The 18995-nt window shown below is 34.0% G+C and overlaps 1 protein-coding gene across 1 annotated transcript in view; it reads left to right on the top strand.

The window, feature by feature from the left end:
- LOC111427988 (Hormone receptor-like in 38) overlaps window positions 1–18995 on the top strand; it is a 45814-nt gene that overhangs the window by 16103 nt on the left and 10716 nt on the right. The window contains exon 2 of the mRNA XM_023063371.2: window positions 14941–15050. Coding sequence (XP_022919139.1) covers window positions 14941–15050 — 110 coding nt within the window. The remainder of the gene's footprint in view (window positions 1–14940; window positions 15051–18995) is intronic.

The raw sequence follows: 18995 nt of genomic DNA, 5'->3' as shown, positions 1-18995 counted from the left end.
GCGACATTCATCTAAAACCGCGTCGGCGTGCTTTGGAGGTCCTTGTATACAATTTCATGGTTACAAAATCAATTTAAATAATAAACCCATATATGCGTACGTTTCCGAAGAATGTGTGCGTAAGTTATTGTGGTATATCAACCATACATGGTGGCGTATACCCAATTCAATAAGGGTATTGTTTGATCTTTCCGCCTTGATATTATTTATTATCTTCGAATTGTAACATAACATTTCTATAAAGTTATCCAACGACGTGAGTGTAAGAAACAATGAAAGATTTGCGAAAGCAATAATATTTTATTAGAGAAATTATATGACTCCAAGAAAACATACAATTATTTAACGGTAATTAATTTAAAGCTTTGTATGTACATGGAGGAATTTATAATTTAGCTGAAACAATAATTCATAATGAGTTTATAATTGTACAAGAATAAAGGTGATTTTAATTAAAAAAGGTTAAAATTTGAATTATATGTTACTTCTTTGTAGTTCGAAGATTTGCTAATTTTTGAAATAGGTTTGTGTAATCCTTGACATTAAAAGTAACCATAAAGTTATTAAACGATTGGTTTTTGGATTTAGTTTCCTCCATAAATTTTATTAAGTCAATCTTCATATATTTATAAACGCGTTAATAATAGGTACATGTTGTATAACCGTGCTACGTTACGGCTGCAGTTCGTGAGATATGGCTCATTTAGTTCAACGCCAAACGTCGAGCACGACTAATATTACATGGTTCCGTTGTTGTTCTTTGTTTGCACGCATGCATGCCGACGCTTTCTTGTCCATAGTTGGCCATAGGAAGCTCTCTCTCTTTGACTTCGGCACCGGCCGCCGGTCCCATTTTCCCCATTCACCGTCCTCATCTAATGAAATCTGCTAATGCTTGCGCCAAGTCAACCATTCAGGCATTATTACGTTACCATTACTGTCTGTACGATTTGCAAAAGCGTTGGTAACGTGTCCATGACGCTTGCGAAACCATATAAATAATAGCCAAATGTAAATTTTTTCGGATATCGATACGAAACTCTTCATGTACAAATCTCGAGATTACGTAATTCCTCGAATATGCGTTGTTCAATATGGTTTTACCGTAAAAGACGTGCGTTGGATAAGAAATAGCGGAATAAAGTTGATGACGATTTCGTTTCGGACGGGAATCCTCAGCACACATGCAAATCGACTTCTATTCAACGGTCCATTACGCGAGTTTAGTAGCAACGTGTCGAATAAAATAACATGGAAATAGTTAATTAAAGAATACCCTTAGATTCTCACGAGGTTTAAGTAGTTAGGCGTGCAAATCACGAAATACCGAGACGACATCTTATCGGACATCAAAGATGTATGTTCTGATACTGATGAAATAGCACGACATATTTATACATATAATAAACTTAAAAACGTGCGAAATAGAATGTGCTAAGATCAGATTAACTTATTATAACTCGACAAAATTTAAAAAATCGTGTAAGGGTTAATTATGAAAATTATGAAATGATTTTTATATCGAAAGAAAGCTGAAAGATTCCTCTTTAAAATGATATATAAAACATGATAGGTTTGGTAATAAAAATATTTAGAAAAAAAATCGGGAATATTTCTTGATATTTCAATATAAGCTCAAAATACAAAAACGTCAACCTAATTTTAAAAAATCGTGGAAGGGTTAATTATGAAAATTATTAAATGATTTTTATTTCGAAAGAAAGCTGAACGATTCCTCTTTAAAATGATATATAAAACGTGATAGGTTTGGTAATAAAAATATTTAGAAAAAAAATCGGGAATATTTTTTGATATTTCAATATAAGCTCAAAGTACAAAAACATCAACCTAATTTTAAAAAGTTGTGGAAGGGTTAATTATGAAAATTATGAAATTATTTTTATATCGAAAGAAAGCTAAAAGATTCCTCTTTAAAATGATATATAAAACGTGATAGGTTTGGTAATAAAAATATTTAGAAAAAAAATCGGGAATATTTTTTGATATTTCAATATAAGATCAAAGTACAAAAACGTCAACCTAATTTTAAAAAGTTGTGGAAGGGTTAACTATGAAAATTATGAAATGATTTTTATATCAGAATAAAGTTGACACATTTCTCTTTAAAATGGTATATAAAACATGATAGGTTTGGGAATAAAAATATTTAAAAAAAAATCGGGAATATTTCTTCATATCTCAATAGGTATATGCTCAAAATACAAATACTTCAAACAAAATTTAAAAAATCATTGAAGGGTTAATTATGAAAATTATGAAATAATTTTTATATCGAAAGAAAGCTAAAAGATTCCTCTTTAAAATGATATATAAACCATGATAGGTTTGGTGATAAAAATATTTAGAAAAAAAATCGGGAATATTTCTTGATATTTCAATATAAGCTCAAAGTACAAAAACGTCAACTTAATTTTTAAAAATCGTAGAAGGGTTAATTATGAAATGATTTTTATATCGACAGAAAGCTGACACATTTATCTTTAAAATGATATATAAAACATGATAGGTTTGATAATAAATATTTTTAGAAAAAAAAATCGGGAATATTTCTTGATATCTCAAGCGACCTCAAAATACAAATATGTCAGCTTAATTTTAAAAAATCGTGGAAGGGTTAATTATGAAAACTATGAAATGATTTTTATATCAAAATAAAGCTGAAACATTCCTCTTTAAAATGAGGTATAAAGCATGATTGGTTTGCTCATAAAAATATTTAGGAAAAGAATCGGGAATATTTATTAATATCTCAATACAATCTTAAAATACAAATACGTCATGATGTATAAAACATGATAGGTTTGGTCATAAAAATATCGTATGCAGAAACTAATCAGGTTGAAATACGCCTAATTGAAATGATACAATCTTTATATTTACTCCGAAGTTACAAAGAATTAAATATAAAGAAGAATTTGATTTTATATATATTTTATGGTAGTTTTGCGGGATTTTGTACAAACCTTGTAAATGCAATAAAACGTATCGCCATTACAATTTCTCTATCTATATCTGTAAACACATTATATAATTTTATGATCGCGACCGTAAAAGTCTACGGAATGAAACTGCGAAGTGTCCGACGATGACTAACTAAATCCCGTTGAATTCAAATGAATTATTATCACAATCAAATTTTATACTATTCTACTATTGAGATTTAATTTATTTCATCGACAATTAATAAATAACCCATCTCAACGTGAAGAGGAGGATTTATCTTTTTATTTTCCATACACGTTCAAGCTATTTCAGTCCTTCTAATACTCACATTTTTCCAACTTCCCAGCAGCTAAAACGTGACTCATAAATTAAAGGCAACATTCTCATTACTCGGCACGAATACGAAGTCGTTGTCATCTGCATCCGTTGGAATGCCTAATTATGCTTAATTTCAAAGATTTCTGTTTTACCGGTTTTATCAAACATTAATTTTCGGATCAAATAAAAGTTGTTGTTGTTATTAAAACGGAAATAGAATTTATTAAATACAATTAAGTGTAATATATGTATAAATATAGAGGATATAATAATTGACATTAATCGGACCGGACGTCGACGTCGGTTTAAGAGATAAAATATGGCGAGATGTCTGCAAGATAATAAAACACTAACGCAAATTGTCGCAAACCAGCTGGATATTACACGGTTAACGGTGTCGATAAGTCGATTTCAAGTTTTTTCGTCGGTATCTGTGGCCAACATAGAATACCGTGGCTACTAAGCGTGAAGTCAGCGCGGAAATTATGCAGAAAATGATAACGATTTTACTCGAATTTACATGCACACCTTACCGCTGCACTTGTTACTCAACTGACCGATCTGTGCGCATATTGACTTTCACCTCTTCGGCTCACACCTCCTCAACGCGATGGATTCAAAAAGCCCACGTATCTAGGCTAAGCTATTTAATTGGGTTATTCAAATTAACGTTTGAGTGACTTACGACGTTTGATATACTCTCAATTTTTATGAACCAGAAAACCGTTGTTTTATCGCGTTATTTTTATCTTCGTGGTATAAATTTCTCTACCTGCAACGGTATGTAATTAATATAGTCGCAATTGGCAATATACACGTTATGCTAATCACTCCCGCAACTAATTCTTGTCCACCCTCCTCCCCTCGCGCCATGTATTGATTGACACATTCCTCTATGATCCGTTCATTCTACATCAAAACGTTTTAGTGGAATACCGTTACGTTGTGTAGGAAACGATTTGTTAGAATTAAGTGCACCGTTAGTATTTAAATGGTTCGAGAGTTTTATTTGCATTCCGATGGGTAAAGTCTATCTCAAATTCACTTAAAAGATGATTATTGATAGTACTATAACATTCTATTTTCATGTGGTAAAAGTATTATGTATGCACATCTTAAGTGCAAATCTACCACATTACAATTCTGAGAATATTTTTAAATTCTTTGAAGAATTTTATATAAAAAAAGGTACCCTGTGTTAAAAGATTTTGTGCTAACAAAAAACATCAATAAATAATTCGGGTTGCCTTCATTCTACGTTCTGTACCATTAACACCGCTAAGTAAATTAAAATTTTTAGTCCTCTTTGTTAAAAGTAGTATCTGTAACCGTTTTTAAATATATAGAAGATTTTGTTTTAAAAACCATCATAAATTCAGTTTGTGTATTTGCAGAAAACTGTTTACTGCTAAGGGATGTCCCTATAGTACTTGCATAAACTAGATATTATTTGCAGATGACTGAATCAATGATGCAAAGACAAAATATTGCTGTTAGGTGACAATAATGTAATAGAAGACATCTTACTTCTAATAGAAGACCAGATACTGCTTGCAGAAGACCAGTCAGTGTTAATGGAAGATCCTTTACTATTTGCAAAGACTAGATACTGCTGATAAATAACTAGATAGTGCAGACTGCTACTTAGGTGCTACTTACAAGACTTCTGCAAACAATATTTTAGTCGGTGCTACTCCTCAGCAACGTTTATCTTCCCTAGGTGGCCATTTCAGAAAGATCTTCGTCCAACCAACAGTCTGTCAATCTAGCCACATCTTAATTATGTCCTCCACGCCCATTCTTCATTCTCACTCCTTTGCTATGGATCTGATCTCTCTGGACCTCTTCATTCTGCGTTTTGCTACTTGTAGTTGGTTAAACAAATGCGTTAGTAAGTTAAGGTTTTAGCCATGTATGCTATAAGCTCCCAACCTAAAAGTCTTCTTCTCGAAATCTGGAGATGATGGTCAAGGTATATGTATTTCTTGAGATTTATTGTTGTTGTAACAAGTAATAAGAAAATATATTAACATCTTATTGATACGTGTAAAAAAAATATGTTGTAAAAATAAATATAACACAAAAATACCATTGTCACATATCCATTAAACAAAGAGCAATTTCATATTACATGACAAACGTGACTGAAACAGACGTCCGCAAATAACTATAAATTTTCAGTCGGCCAATTGAATATATATAACCCCATAAATACCGAATGCCGTACGCCGGTTGGATGCGAATTAAGTCACAGTTGTCGCGCGTTTTATTTCGCTGCTATTCGCCCGACATTGTTTTGTAATATTTAACTCAGGCGATCAGCCAGATCAAAGGCGCTGGCGCTGTGTTCACTTCTATTTTATGATACCTGCGCACTTGCACGTAACCCCGCAACATATTAATTAAACTCAATTGACTTTTAGAACGATTGGTTTATGAATTAAGTGGAGCGCGGAATGTTTTATTTTGTGCCCTTTTAAATTTGCCATCTAACCTACAATTACCACCATAATATTATTATGTCTAGGTAAATTTTGTTTTATACTAACAAAAGTGTGAGATTTTTCATTAAAATTATTGATGCAACATCCAGAATAGTGATTTATCGTGTGTTGCCTCAGGGTTTTAATGGTGAAAGTTTCTTGGTGAGGTGCCATAAAGATTATTTAAGATTCATAAAGATGAGGAGTAGAAAAGTTATAAAAAAAATTATTAATCTGACGTGTATACACCAAAGAGAAATCTTTTCGCCGTAATTCCTTCACAAGTCAATTACGCGCCTAATCATAACGTCACCGTTTGAAAATAGAATCAAGACAGAGCAATACCATTGCAACACCACCGGCGGGATCGTTTAGCAATAGTCCCCCAGCATCCTGTACATAACGAACAAACTGAATACGCGGTGTTGTCGTCGTTCCGCGTTCTTTCATCTCCACACGTTGTTATAATACCATCAACGCGGATCTGACCTGGTGCTAATTATTTTGCTTTCCTTTGTTCGTTTCATTCAAAAAGTAATTTAAACCACGCCCTTAAACATTCAGGTTAGTCACTTACTCGCAGGTAGATGTCACCGCGTTTGTGGCTCGACTTAACATTGAAGTCTCTGAGGACTAGTCGTATTTAATGAATTCTCGTTTCATCGAAGTCAATTAATCTCTTTAAACGTTATTACGATCCATTTGATGTCATCGTTACCAATTATTTTAATTAAATTTAGGAATTTGTATTAAAAAGTTCACACAAAACGCCCATTGAGAAGAGCAAATATTTACAATCGGCTACGAGATGGTAAATATTGAAGTACTATTGAGTTTGTAAGCTACTTAACCGCAAGAGAGAAAACGGTAAATTGTTTTAGTATGAATTGAACGGTTCCTTAAATAGAACAATGGTTTTGTCTATATCTTGCGGACACTTGAGATATTCTTAATATTTTAAGAATTTAAAGTCGGTGTCTTTAGCGACATTTCAAAGGAAACAATTAATTTACAGTTATACGTCGTGACTGCTATTGACCAGTTAAAGAATTTTAATTTGCCGGTAATTTTACGATTTCCGACTATAATTATGATACTCATAAATTACCCCTATATTTAGAATTTTAATAAATTGTTCAATTTCATAAAATACTAAAATGATGACAAATATATTCGACTTGTTTATACTCTCCCGTAATTGAACTTTAACATTCTCAGCAACGCGGTAATGGAGTAAAATCACGGATAATATCGGCTTTTGCAAATCATCGTAAGTAACCTAAGACTGCGCCCGAACCTATTATAAACATTACAACTCCTCATTCTGAAATTTATTGCACGTATTAGTCATTTTCATTCGTATGAAAGCGGAAGAGTTATGGCGCTCAAATTATTCCGTTTGCGAAATCGTGTAGTACGTCTAACATAGCTATAAGACGGCGTACCGCATTAGGGGCGATCCGTGTGTACATAATGCCTACGTGTTGCAGAAATCATGTCCACCGAGAATATTTATGCCCCGTTCTTTGTATAGAAGTCAGACGGGCACGACTAAAATGAAAGACTGTCGCGGTTTCCTGAAGAGCTTATGGACCAGAAATAATAAAGATCGTATCAGCACGCCGGCGACAATATTATCGTGATCAGGCAAATAGTCTTTGGACAAAATGTTAATAACGCTTTTGTGACACGTTAATTCGTTATGCCCGTTATGAAATTCTATATAGGTTTCATTGGAATCGTGCATTTCCGAAGCCGCAAATGGGCGCAATAAAACAACCTGCGCGACCTACCTGCGGTCTTTCGGAATGGCTAATAACCCATTCAACTTGTACCAACTTAATCATTATTTCATTTGATGGTGAAGTTTACACGTCTACAATAATCAACTATATAAACACTTTTAATTATTTTATTTCAATAACACAATGAAGGAGATCATCATATTCTCCATATATGTATAACGTCTAATTGATAGTGCTACAACAAATTAATTGCGTAACTGTAGATATATTTGCATTACAGCGACGACACGCTCAATAAATCGGAATTCCTTTTACTGCTCATCCCGTACCGACATCTCCATAATTTATTAAGTAGCTAGTTACTCATCCGATATCTGAGTTGTGACACGGACTTAATTAACACTAATTAGAATTAAAAGAAAATCGAAGGTTTATATCACCACTTTTTTATCTTCAATAAATTATCGATTTAAACGTTAAAAGTGTAAATTGGTAGGTATTATTCTTCAGGTAATTATTTGTATAATAGCTTCTTATATTTAAGTGTGCAATGCATGGAATAAGAGATGCGGTGTCTTCTGCATCATATGTAATTACCGCGCATTTATAGATCCGTAATCGATTCAAGCCTCGAGTTACCATTAGTAGGACTACTATTACATCTTCTTTATGTTTATGGTGCAGAGATCGGCGCCATTACGGTATGAAGGTTACTCTGCGGTAACCGTAGATCGCTCGGAACTGATTTATCGACAAACCGATGCTCAATAATGTATCGAAGAGGTAATTGTTATGCCCATTATTATAACCGCACGACAGGTACATGTACTTCTTTAACGCTATTGTATTTATGTGCGTAAAAATTACACTTGCCCATCTATCATTAGATATCATCAGCGATGTACGATACTTTACTACTGTATTTCTATAGATACTATTAAAAATTTGTATTTTCAAGTAGCTAGTAATTATACATAAGTTTTCTCTACTATACTCTACATTCTCTGTTCTTTCTCAACGAAGTGATGAAACATCTTGATGATATCGATAGCATTTCATTTAGCAATGAGGCTAATTTCAAAATCACGTGAGTGAGCATAATTGCACAGCCCCAAGGTGATCTTATTGGCTACTATGTCTTAATCGGATTGTACTTTTTTAAGGATCGAAATGAAAGAGAACTTATCGTTTATTTTCTTGCGCCATCTCTGCTACAATTTCAAGGTTTGTGCGGCAATTATTATATGCTCTCTTATCGCTCTTGATAATTTCTTATAGATTTATCTTAAATGAGAGATCTTTGAAAATTTGCCTTCTTAGTGCATCAAGTTAGTATCAAAACCCGTAATAGATACAGCATCAAGTAGAATAGAAACAAACTGAAAGAAAAAAGAATTGTTCCAAATTCGCCACTTTCTTCAACAACTCAGAATCTGACTTGGCCAGAAACGCGTGCAATTTATGGTCTTGTATACTGTTTATAGATACCTCGAGAACAGCTCTCATACTTGCAATATAATGTATACTTTTAGTTACAGAGTACGAAAATATGATGGTGCTAAAAAAATTTGAACATTTCGAAGAAACAAAGAAACCTCCGAATGACATAAAGCAGATAACGATTTTGGGGAGGTGACAGAAATTGTAGAGGTATGAGTTACTTCCGTTCTCAGTTTCTTGCCTTCATTTTGAGTTTCAAAAAATTAAGGCAACCTCTAAGTACCCAGGTAGTGATGGTTTTTAGGTAGTAATAAATATTTGTAATGTAAATCTCAACCCAACTCATTTTAACATTTTGGAAATTTTCACAACATTCCTAGACACCGGTTGGAACTAGTTATGAGTAGTGAGAAGATTTTCGCTTGATTCCTGTTGTTATGGTTTATGAGGGTTAGATTTTTTAGTGTGCAGAAACTCCTGTAACATTTTTCTTCTATATTGTTATATTAACTATTTGTCTAATTGATCTAAATGTAATTAGCGCGTTCCATTAAATCAACGTTAATGGATCGGAGATACATAAAATTTCCACCTGAGTTACTCAATCAGTCTATATCTCTGTGGAAATGTACTCGCGAAACCACATATCGAAAAAGGTGTGTCCACCAATCTATCTTCTTAGCACGCAAAAAATGATATCTAATTAAAATTTCTTGCTGCATAATTAAAAAAGACGTTGATTAACAGCCGGGTTAATTATACAGAAGAAGTTAACAAATACCCACATCTATTCGCGTGGCTACAGCTGGTATAGCCGATATAAAAGTAGGCAAAATGACGTCCGGCTTATACATACATGGAGGCTGTATAAGGCGATACGCGTGAAAATACGATCTGTAGAAGTTAACATCCTGCGGAATGCCACCGCAGTTTACAGGCGCTTGCGAAAATTTACAATGTTGTATGGAGATACCATGGAGTGTGAAGAAGTTTCCTGATTAATCACTCGTAATGTATGTATATTACCTTATAACATGTTCTTAATTAGAGATTTTTAGATGTTAAATAGTAAGTCAGAAAAAAGTTAAAAGAGAGTTTCTACTGAGACGAGTATTGTCATTCGCGAATAGCCTCAGTTAACACGTGTTTAATTTCCTCGTTCGCACCTGTCCGCTAATAACCTCTGCGAAGCTGTCGTAAATTCTTCCCCGTTTCCCTTTTTATTTCCTAGGCCGGCTTCTCTGAAACGTAGGCGCCGATCGTCCACGTTCACCACATTAATTATGATACAAACCGCGCGATTGCGTAACTCTATGATAAACGGTCACTTAACCAGGTAAAAGTATTGTTCGTAGCCTGGTGATGGTTTCTCCAAGAAGAATTAGTGTGTCAGGGTGGGACGGTCGTGTAGGTCCGGCCCGAATGAGTTATTATCGGCCTCTTCGGCGTGATGTAAGGTGCACCGGCCGATTAGAATTTATAATATCGGTGCATCTCGCCGAGTTGTTTACCATGCCCATTAACATTCCCATTTTCCAATTGTCTGTCCGGATATAAACACACATTCACCGGTTTGTTTACATACACACGGAGACCTCGTGCGTTCAATAAACTCTCGTAAAGATGAAACGCGATTGTTTAACCGTCGTTGTTTTAACATTACCTCGTTGAAGTTTACGATGAAAGTGGATACATTGTTATTCGATGTGCGCATCAATAATTTTCGGTAATTGATTGAAAGATTTTAGAAAGTTTAAGACGAAATTCAGTTGTACCGAAAAGGCGAAAGCACGAGTATTACGTTATGTTACATTACCTGTTACGCCACGAACCCCATTATCTTAATCACATGTTACATCTCAAGCAAAAGTAATCACACCAACTCGTGTATTCTTCCCTTTTTATCCAATTGACTTAATTTTTTCTGTGACTATCTAAATAATGTTGCTAGATGTTAGTAGTGGCGATAAGATCTAATAAATATGTTAGATGTACCACACATACTGCTAGATCTAGGTCAGTACTAAAATCTTAGTGCCGTTATACCATGTTAAACACTTGGCGTTTCTTTATTAGGTAAAAAATTCCTTTTCGCGTTATAATATCCTATTACTACAAACACCTTAATTGTCCATGAAATTGAACTGGAGCTAGAAGTAGAATAACCAGGAAGTTGTACAACGGTCAATTCGCGTGTGGTCTAAAGAGAACAAGATAAGCAATATAATTTTACGACTTCTAAATAACATTTCTTTCAACAAATCGTTGTTTTACATTTTGTTGTTGAGAAAGCAAACTTTATTGTTAATAATATTGCTTTCTTGTACTTTTACCATTAGATTTATGCATCAGATGCATAAATATCAATAAAAATTGCAGACAAGACAGAGTTAGAAATCAAGAGGTCAGAGAGGAACTTGCTGTGGAGAACACTTTGAACACCAAGTAAAACAAGCTTGAGAGGCACAGATACCGATGAGGAGAGGAAGAGAAGGATATATATATAATTACCACTTAAAAAATTTGTAGTTGTACTTTAAAGAGAATTGTTAGTTTTAATTATTACTCTGAACACACAAGTTACCTTTTGGCCTATATAGTTTATTACCGTTAATATCCATATAAGGAAAAGTGAAGAATCTTTGTTCCACCTTCATATCATTAGTAAATATTTATGGTCATAATTTTCAACGACAAAACAGCTATTTTGCAATCGCAGCAACAAGCATTGAACAATTATTGTTATGGTCCGTGGGCTTAATTAGCGTTTCATCCGCGCACGGTAATATAAATTAGCGAGATATGCTGAGCTATTTTAATTAAACATTCTCCGAACGCTTTGGTGTGGTAAACTCTAGTTTTACAGAATTGGTGTTATGAAATAGTGTTTACCGTAAAACCAAGATGCTTCTACCAAAAGTGGATTGGTGATGAAGTGGTTAAAAAAAAAGAAATACAATCTATAAGATCTAAGTAGATATAGAAAATATGTTTCGCAATTTCCAACCTTATCTACATACGCATGTTAAAATATAGATTTATGTAAAGTAGAGTATCACGAGGTCACCCATTACATGGGCGGTCCAATTTGATTTAATTCGTTCTTCGACTTCCGTACAAGTCACAAAATTATAATCTACCTTTAAGACTGACTCACCTATTGAGATAATCATTGGCGAAAATCGGATGTCAGAAAACCTTGGGAGCATTTTATGTTGCGTATTATGGTTACGTAATATTATAAGATAGGTAACTGTACGGCGTGAAATATGTGGCTATTTGAGAGAACCTGCAGCAAACAGTCATCATCGTCCGGGCGAGAGAGCAAAACAGCAATTATAAGAAAAAATACAGCTAACCCTAATAAACGAAACAAATTACACGTTTGATAAATATTCAGCATTCAATACATGACCTTCGCGCATTTTTTTCTTTCGCACAGACGAATAGGTATGGTAATTCATTTTTCTTTTTATAATTGAGCTAGGTTTCAGACGCGATTGATTGGTTATCCTTGAAGATGCACACGGATCCATTTCTACATAAAAAAGTCGTTTAAATTTATATAATTATCTGTATGTCGATCGTTTTCTTTCCCACGTTTTAAAATAATTCCATTTTATATCATCTTTTTTTTAAATATTATGTAATCCTAATTTACAGTTTCGAATAACGACCAGTTTCTTGGTTGTTTCGTTACTTCTTCGGTTTTGTAGTGTGCGAAGTACACCTCTTCGGTTATATAACCAAGAAATCTTTTCGCCAGGGCATTAGAATACAATTGCAACACGTTTCTAGTATTCGCGCCGCTCTACAATTTAACAACGCCCACCATCTTTGGGTATACCATGAAGTCTTAAGACCGCCATCAGCTCGGAGGCAAATCTGCACTTCCCCGTCGACGTTGGGCGGTGTTCATTGTTGACAAATTAAAAATAAATCGATGGCTGGCCTTAGGGAAACCTTATTGTTTCGATTTGATAAATGGGAAAAACTTTCTGACAGCCATCAAAGTTCAATTCATCTAATAATTTTTGCAAGATTTTTATCTTGAAAATGTATAAATATTTAAAAAACAAAATAGTTTCCAACAACCTTGGTCATTAATCGCGTCACCAATAGAATTATGTATATCCGTATTTGATTTCTCGTTAAACTATTCCATTAGAATTTAGAATCCAAATTTCATCATTCCACCCACTCAATAATAATCGATTAGGCCACTATGCTTATGTACATCGGAAAATCCAAAGCCTCAATAGTTCATTAACGATTCAATGGCTAGTTGAGACGTTTGTAAGATAACTTGCGGGACGAGTCATCGGACTATAGCTTTCTTCCGCCAGATCAACCATTGTATCGAGTATTTTACGCGTAAAGGAAGGCGAAAGACGTTTAGATTATGCATTCACGGTATAATTTCGTATTATGCACGGTATGCATTGCAGGATTGCGGGCGTGAGTTGCATTTACATACGGAATATGTACGTAGTGCAAAGTTAACACCTTCTCGACCGATGATATAGTAAGTAACTCGCCGATGGGGCAAGTGGTATTTTTAACGGGGCGCTAAGTAGTAACTATAGAATTTCAAATTTACCGAGTTATGGCACCTCGAAAAGACCAGATTACCGGCTATTACGATCGACATTATCCTTTGATCGTGTCTCAACAGGTGTAATGTACAATTACAGATAAACGTAAGTATAGATTGTTAAGTAATAGTGACGGTAACTCTGTAATCATGACTTCCGATGAAATTAAAAAGATTAAAGTTCGTCCACTTAGAAGATCAAAACGAGGCAAATAATTAATTCGAGTAAACAATAATTTTTATTAATTTATTAAGATCATGCTGAATTAGAAATTTCAAAAATCTGATTTGATACAATTGTTATAAAAATGTAAAAAACGCAGGGGTAAACCTGAAACGTTCAGGTAATATTTTCGGACAACGTTTTTAAGCGAAATCATACATCTCCATCATAATCTGGCGAAGTCTTAGATGCTTTGCCATAAGTTAAGCCGAGGTCATTCTGGCGAAATCATAGAATCTTTGCCGCAAGTTTTGCCGAGGTCGCTTGCGGCCGAGGTGGTACAATGTGTTAATGTTTCTGAATGTTTCTAGTTCTAGGTTTAATGTTAGTTCTAGTGACAGTGGTAGGTACCGCTAGTTAGCATAAGATATCACTATGTTGCATATTTTTATTGCACTAAAACTAGAACTAACACTAGACCTAGAACTAAAATCATTCGGGTTTTGCCGTCTTGAGAAACATGCAGCTAAACCCGAATGTTCCTAGTAATAATAATAGCCTTAATAGCCTGTACTATTAAGCTATGTTGCATTTTATGAGAGACAAGATTTTGCGAGTATTTCGCGAGAGAAAAATATATAAAAATTAGAACAAATAAAATTAATATGTTATATAAGCAAAGTCTCCAAGGAAACTTTTAATTTAAAATTATAGTGTATATTGAAATAAAAACACTAATGGTAAATGGCTAACAATAAATGGTAATAAAATTTCATAACTGATTAATTTTTTTTTTATGTAATTTCATCACAAATTTCCCGAGTGCATAAATTTGCACCGTAAAGCCCCACATAATCAAGTTGTAGGTGTGGGGCTATAGAAAGCGCTCGTCACGGGCCATAAGCCTGTGTTCATATCGTCCTGATTATTATAGGGGCTTCAAATATCAGCGACTTCGAGTCCCTAGAGGACGACTATATCACAGCTAATACACCCCGTTGGTTTATTATGGCAACTCGAACCAACCCTATATAAAACGAAGGCGCCGTAAAACCGGCTTATTGAATTTACAGTCGCCCTCGTGTTCGTACCTTGAATTCCCATGTTTGAAACATTAAGCGTTAACAGTTAAGTGCATGTCAGAATGTAGAGGATAATGCTAACATCTAACATTAGTGGTTGGTATAAATCGAGATGTATAGATTAAGTTTTCAATGTCTTGTTTCGTTGCAGGTACTGTGCTTGTACAAGGCGAAGTATCCAGTGCCCCTTTGGTGGCGGCAAGTACGCAGCCATCAGCGCCAAACAGCCCCCAGTCAAGTATGCTTCTGCTTCAGACCCAAGTAAGTTTTTAATGATTTAATAATAATTATTTGAAATAAATTATTACCGCATTACACATTTCCATCAATCACGCGTTGAAGTACGATTTGATGCTTTCAGTTTAAAATAATTATACTTACTATGGTCGGTTAAATCTCGATACTCGAATCCATTATGATTTCTTGAGTTTCAATTAACCGAAGCCGGCATCTGGTATTGTACACGTCCTCTCATAATCATTTCCCGCAATAATAAGTATGATTCAACAACTTACACATCAAGACGACGATGGTCTCTTGAATTTAATTATCAATCTCTTCGGAGTGAACATTAATTTTTCGCTCGTATATTAATCGCCTTTCTGCAAACAAATTATGTGAAACCATTACGGAAGCAACATTGATGCCATAAACAACCTTGGCTTTTCGTGTCGTGCATTTTTATTGTTGTAATCATTCAGAAACTTACGGGCCAGATGCTATAATAAAAGAGTGTTTATATGTAATGAGTAAAATTTATTAAAATCGTTTAAGGACGCCGCATTCCTCGCAACCAGAAAGATAGAAAAGCTTTAATGTGAAACGTAAATTAAAACAAACCGGGCGTCATCGCTTAATTGCAAGGACGATATAAAAAGGCGTGAATTTTATTATCCTTCCGTTTTATTCTCGAAGAAACCGTTATGTGTCAAAAGCCGCTCGTAAATCATAAGTCGGTGTTAATGTCTATGCGGCGAATAGCAAAACGATGAGTGGTTTCCATTTCAAATTATGTTGGTTTTAACGTATAAGGTTTAAATTGACTCAACTCCACCTCATATATCCTTTTTCTACGTGAATTTTAAATTAGACATATAACATGCCAATTTTCCATCAACTGTTCCTATTAAGACTGGAAGATTGATCTCGATGTATTTATTAACATTCTAGATGATGTTCGAGAAAATTAGAAACATCTTTAAATATCGAAAAATGACAAAATGTAACACGAACATTTTTTTTTTAATTTTGTGCTAAAATTCTCAAAAACTAATAGATATTTTGAAAATCCGATCCTTTTATTGGAAAATTAGGTATACCCCGTTCGTCGAACAGATGCAGTAATTTGAAATTAGATTATTATTAGAAAAATTCTTATTAGATAATTTCAAATTACTGCATCCCAAAAGGTTTTAAATCACGTTACCTTTTATCGAAACTTTGTTTTACATGCGCATTGATGTTGTCGTCCATACAAGAACCAGTTCTACATCTAAACGTGTTTTTCGTCTCATTTAACGTTATAACGCAGTTATTTTAATATGGTTTGAGTTGTGTTTTATATAATTTTGATATATTATAACTAAATATTAAGTTTTGAAATTGGATTTGTTATGATATTTTAATTTCCAAGCAAAATATGAGTTGTAATAAAAAAGTTAATAGTCTATTTTAATAATAGGTTGATTAAGATTATAGTCCGCACATTTGCATAACAATAGGATGTACGTTAAAAAGTTCAATGTTTCATTAATAGTCAGATCATTCCTACAATTTTCACACGTTCAACGTTACAAAAAAGTATTAATTATGCACTGAGTACTTACACGGGGAACATTAATAAATCAGATCGCCGCCTATCGTACTTGTAAATTAGCAAACAATCAGTTCTCACGGTTCTTGGAGCCTTTTAGTCTAAGCGTTTGAACATGCTTGTCTGGGTTCTTGTTTTCTTCGCAACCGCGTGTAGTATGTTTCGTTCTGGTCGCGTTCATTGTGTAATTACCCGGCTGTACACACGATTTTATGGTCATAATTTTCCACGTATGCGAAAAAGTCATAATAGATATCGCGCAAAAAATATTCTATTAGCCGATGTATATCTATTCTCGCAGAAAAAGATATAAAATTTTTCTTTTAATTATGGTCACTGCCCAGGTCGGCAAAAAAATAAACGTTGAAACTAATTATGTGTATCATTTATAAATCGCTAGAAGGACTTGGCTGAAGTATTTATTGCCTCTTATGATTTTAATATCGGTTCATTCATGTAATATTATAGAGATAAATTAACTTTTTTTTAATCGTTGTTCACAATTAATATTGTGTCACAGTAACCTTACTAGAAGAATGTATTATTATTAAGTACCTAGGATAATTATAGTTTAAAAAATAGTATTTAAAACATCTTGAAATAAACCAGAACTAACGCTTATACTCTCACTAGAATTAACACTAGTCCTAGAACTAGAAACATTCGGGTTTAGCTGTACGTCTCTCAAGAGGGCTAAACCCGAATGATTCTAGTTCTATGTCTTGTGTTAGTTCTAGTGATACTGCTAGTGCAATACTAAAACTAACACTAGACCGAGAACTAGAATCATTCGGATTTAGCCGCACGTCTTTCAAGACGGCTAAACCCGAATGATTCTAGTTCTAGGTCTAGTGTTAGTTCTAGTTTTAGTTCAATTAAAAATGTACAACAATCTAAACGTTCAGGTTTAGCTGTCTTTGGAGACCACGGCTAAATCCGAATGTTTCTAGTTCTAGGTCTAGTGTTAGTTCTAATGGTAGTGCAAGTGTTAATTCTTTATAATTCAATTAACACCGGCCGTGAAATCCTTCAAACTTACAATTAGAACATCTTGTTACTAACTGATACTTAACGATGGTAAAATATTATTTAGGTTAAATAAACATAATCCTATGTAAAAAGAAAATTGCGCGGCATTTCACAATAGTCATGATCAATTCTTTAGAAGAATAACAAAGGATGTAGAACGCCGCATTGCAAACTGTGTAACCATATTTTATGTGGCCCGAAGCGGACTCAAACTGATTACGTTTAATTGAATATACTGTGTCACGGATGTTATGAACCATAATATATTAATAGGCGAGTCAATGATAATTTATAAAGAGCCCCGCAACAATACCCGGCTTGAAAAACCGTTCGCCATAAGTCACGACGATTGTCACGCAGACAATATCTGCGAGATCTCGCAGTCAGATAGCGAACGGTAACTTGATATCTAAACACACGGAGTTTATTCTCCCGTCGGCTCGTTTATGTATGTAAACACCACAGATGTTCTTATTTAGGACTTGGTGTTAAAAACTTCGCAAGCTTCGAGAGCCCTCGAAAGCTGCAGCTTTATTTACTTTTTTAATCGATTCAATAGGAAATTTTTTAATGCGATCCGGAACAATGATGAATTAATTAGTTGTAAATGGTATTATAAGAGATGTATAGCGCTTTGAATAACAATGGAGAGCGTTAAGAGCTTCGGTTTGTATCGGAATATTCGCCGACAATAACCCAACAATTTTAAAAGATTAGATTGTATATTGTGTTATATCGAATTTCTAACGGATCTTTAACTAAAGCTTACTTTCTAATGATATAGATAGTTTATTTTTTTATATTTATTTCATCTCAACATATTCCGTTATTTATACAATCCAGATGTGTGTAAAAATATATATTGACAAATTATGACGATCTAACCGAAGACAACTACATAATCAGATTTTGTAGATCAAAAAATTGACGAACATCGAATTAATATGCAGAACTGACACAATGAGTTCTGTCCAGAAAAGCTTGGAAAGCACGGAAAGAATTTTGTCATAAAACTTTTTTGATTATTTACATTGAGCTTACATTGAGAGTCACAATTTCGAAGCTAAAATCGGAGCTATTACGATTCCACGGAATATCATATTGATTATTATTAAAAATATCAAATAAAATTGTTTTAATTCCCTTTATATTAGTAGTTCTTCTTTACTGTCAATAAGAAAATGAAAATGCATAAAAATCTTGAAAGTTGCTTAACCGTCGACTTTTGAAAAAGATCTAGAAGCGCCAGAAGACATAAACATAATAACGCAACGGTGAAGCGTTGAATGGCTCCAAAGGCTCAATTGAAATAAGTCAGGCGATTGCACGTCCACGCAATACCAATACAATGCCGATAGCCGATT

The sequence above is a fragment of the Onthophagus taurus genome, chromosome 6 (assembly GCF_036711975.1).
Source record: "Onthophagus taurus isolate NC chromosome 6, IU_Otau_3.0, whole genome shotgun sequence".
NCBI lineage: Eukaryota > Metazoa > Arthropoda > Insecta > Coleoptera > Scarabaeidae > Onthophagus > Onthophagus taurus.
The sequence above is the reverse complement of the archived record's forward strand: the minus strand, read 5'-3'. Positions and strand labels throughout refer to the sequence as shown.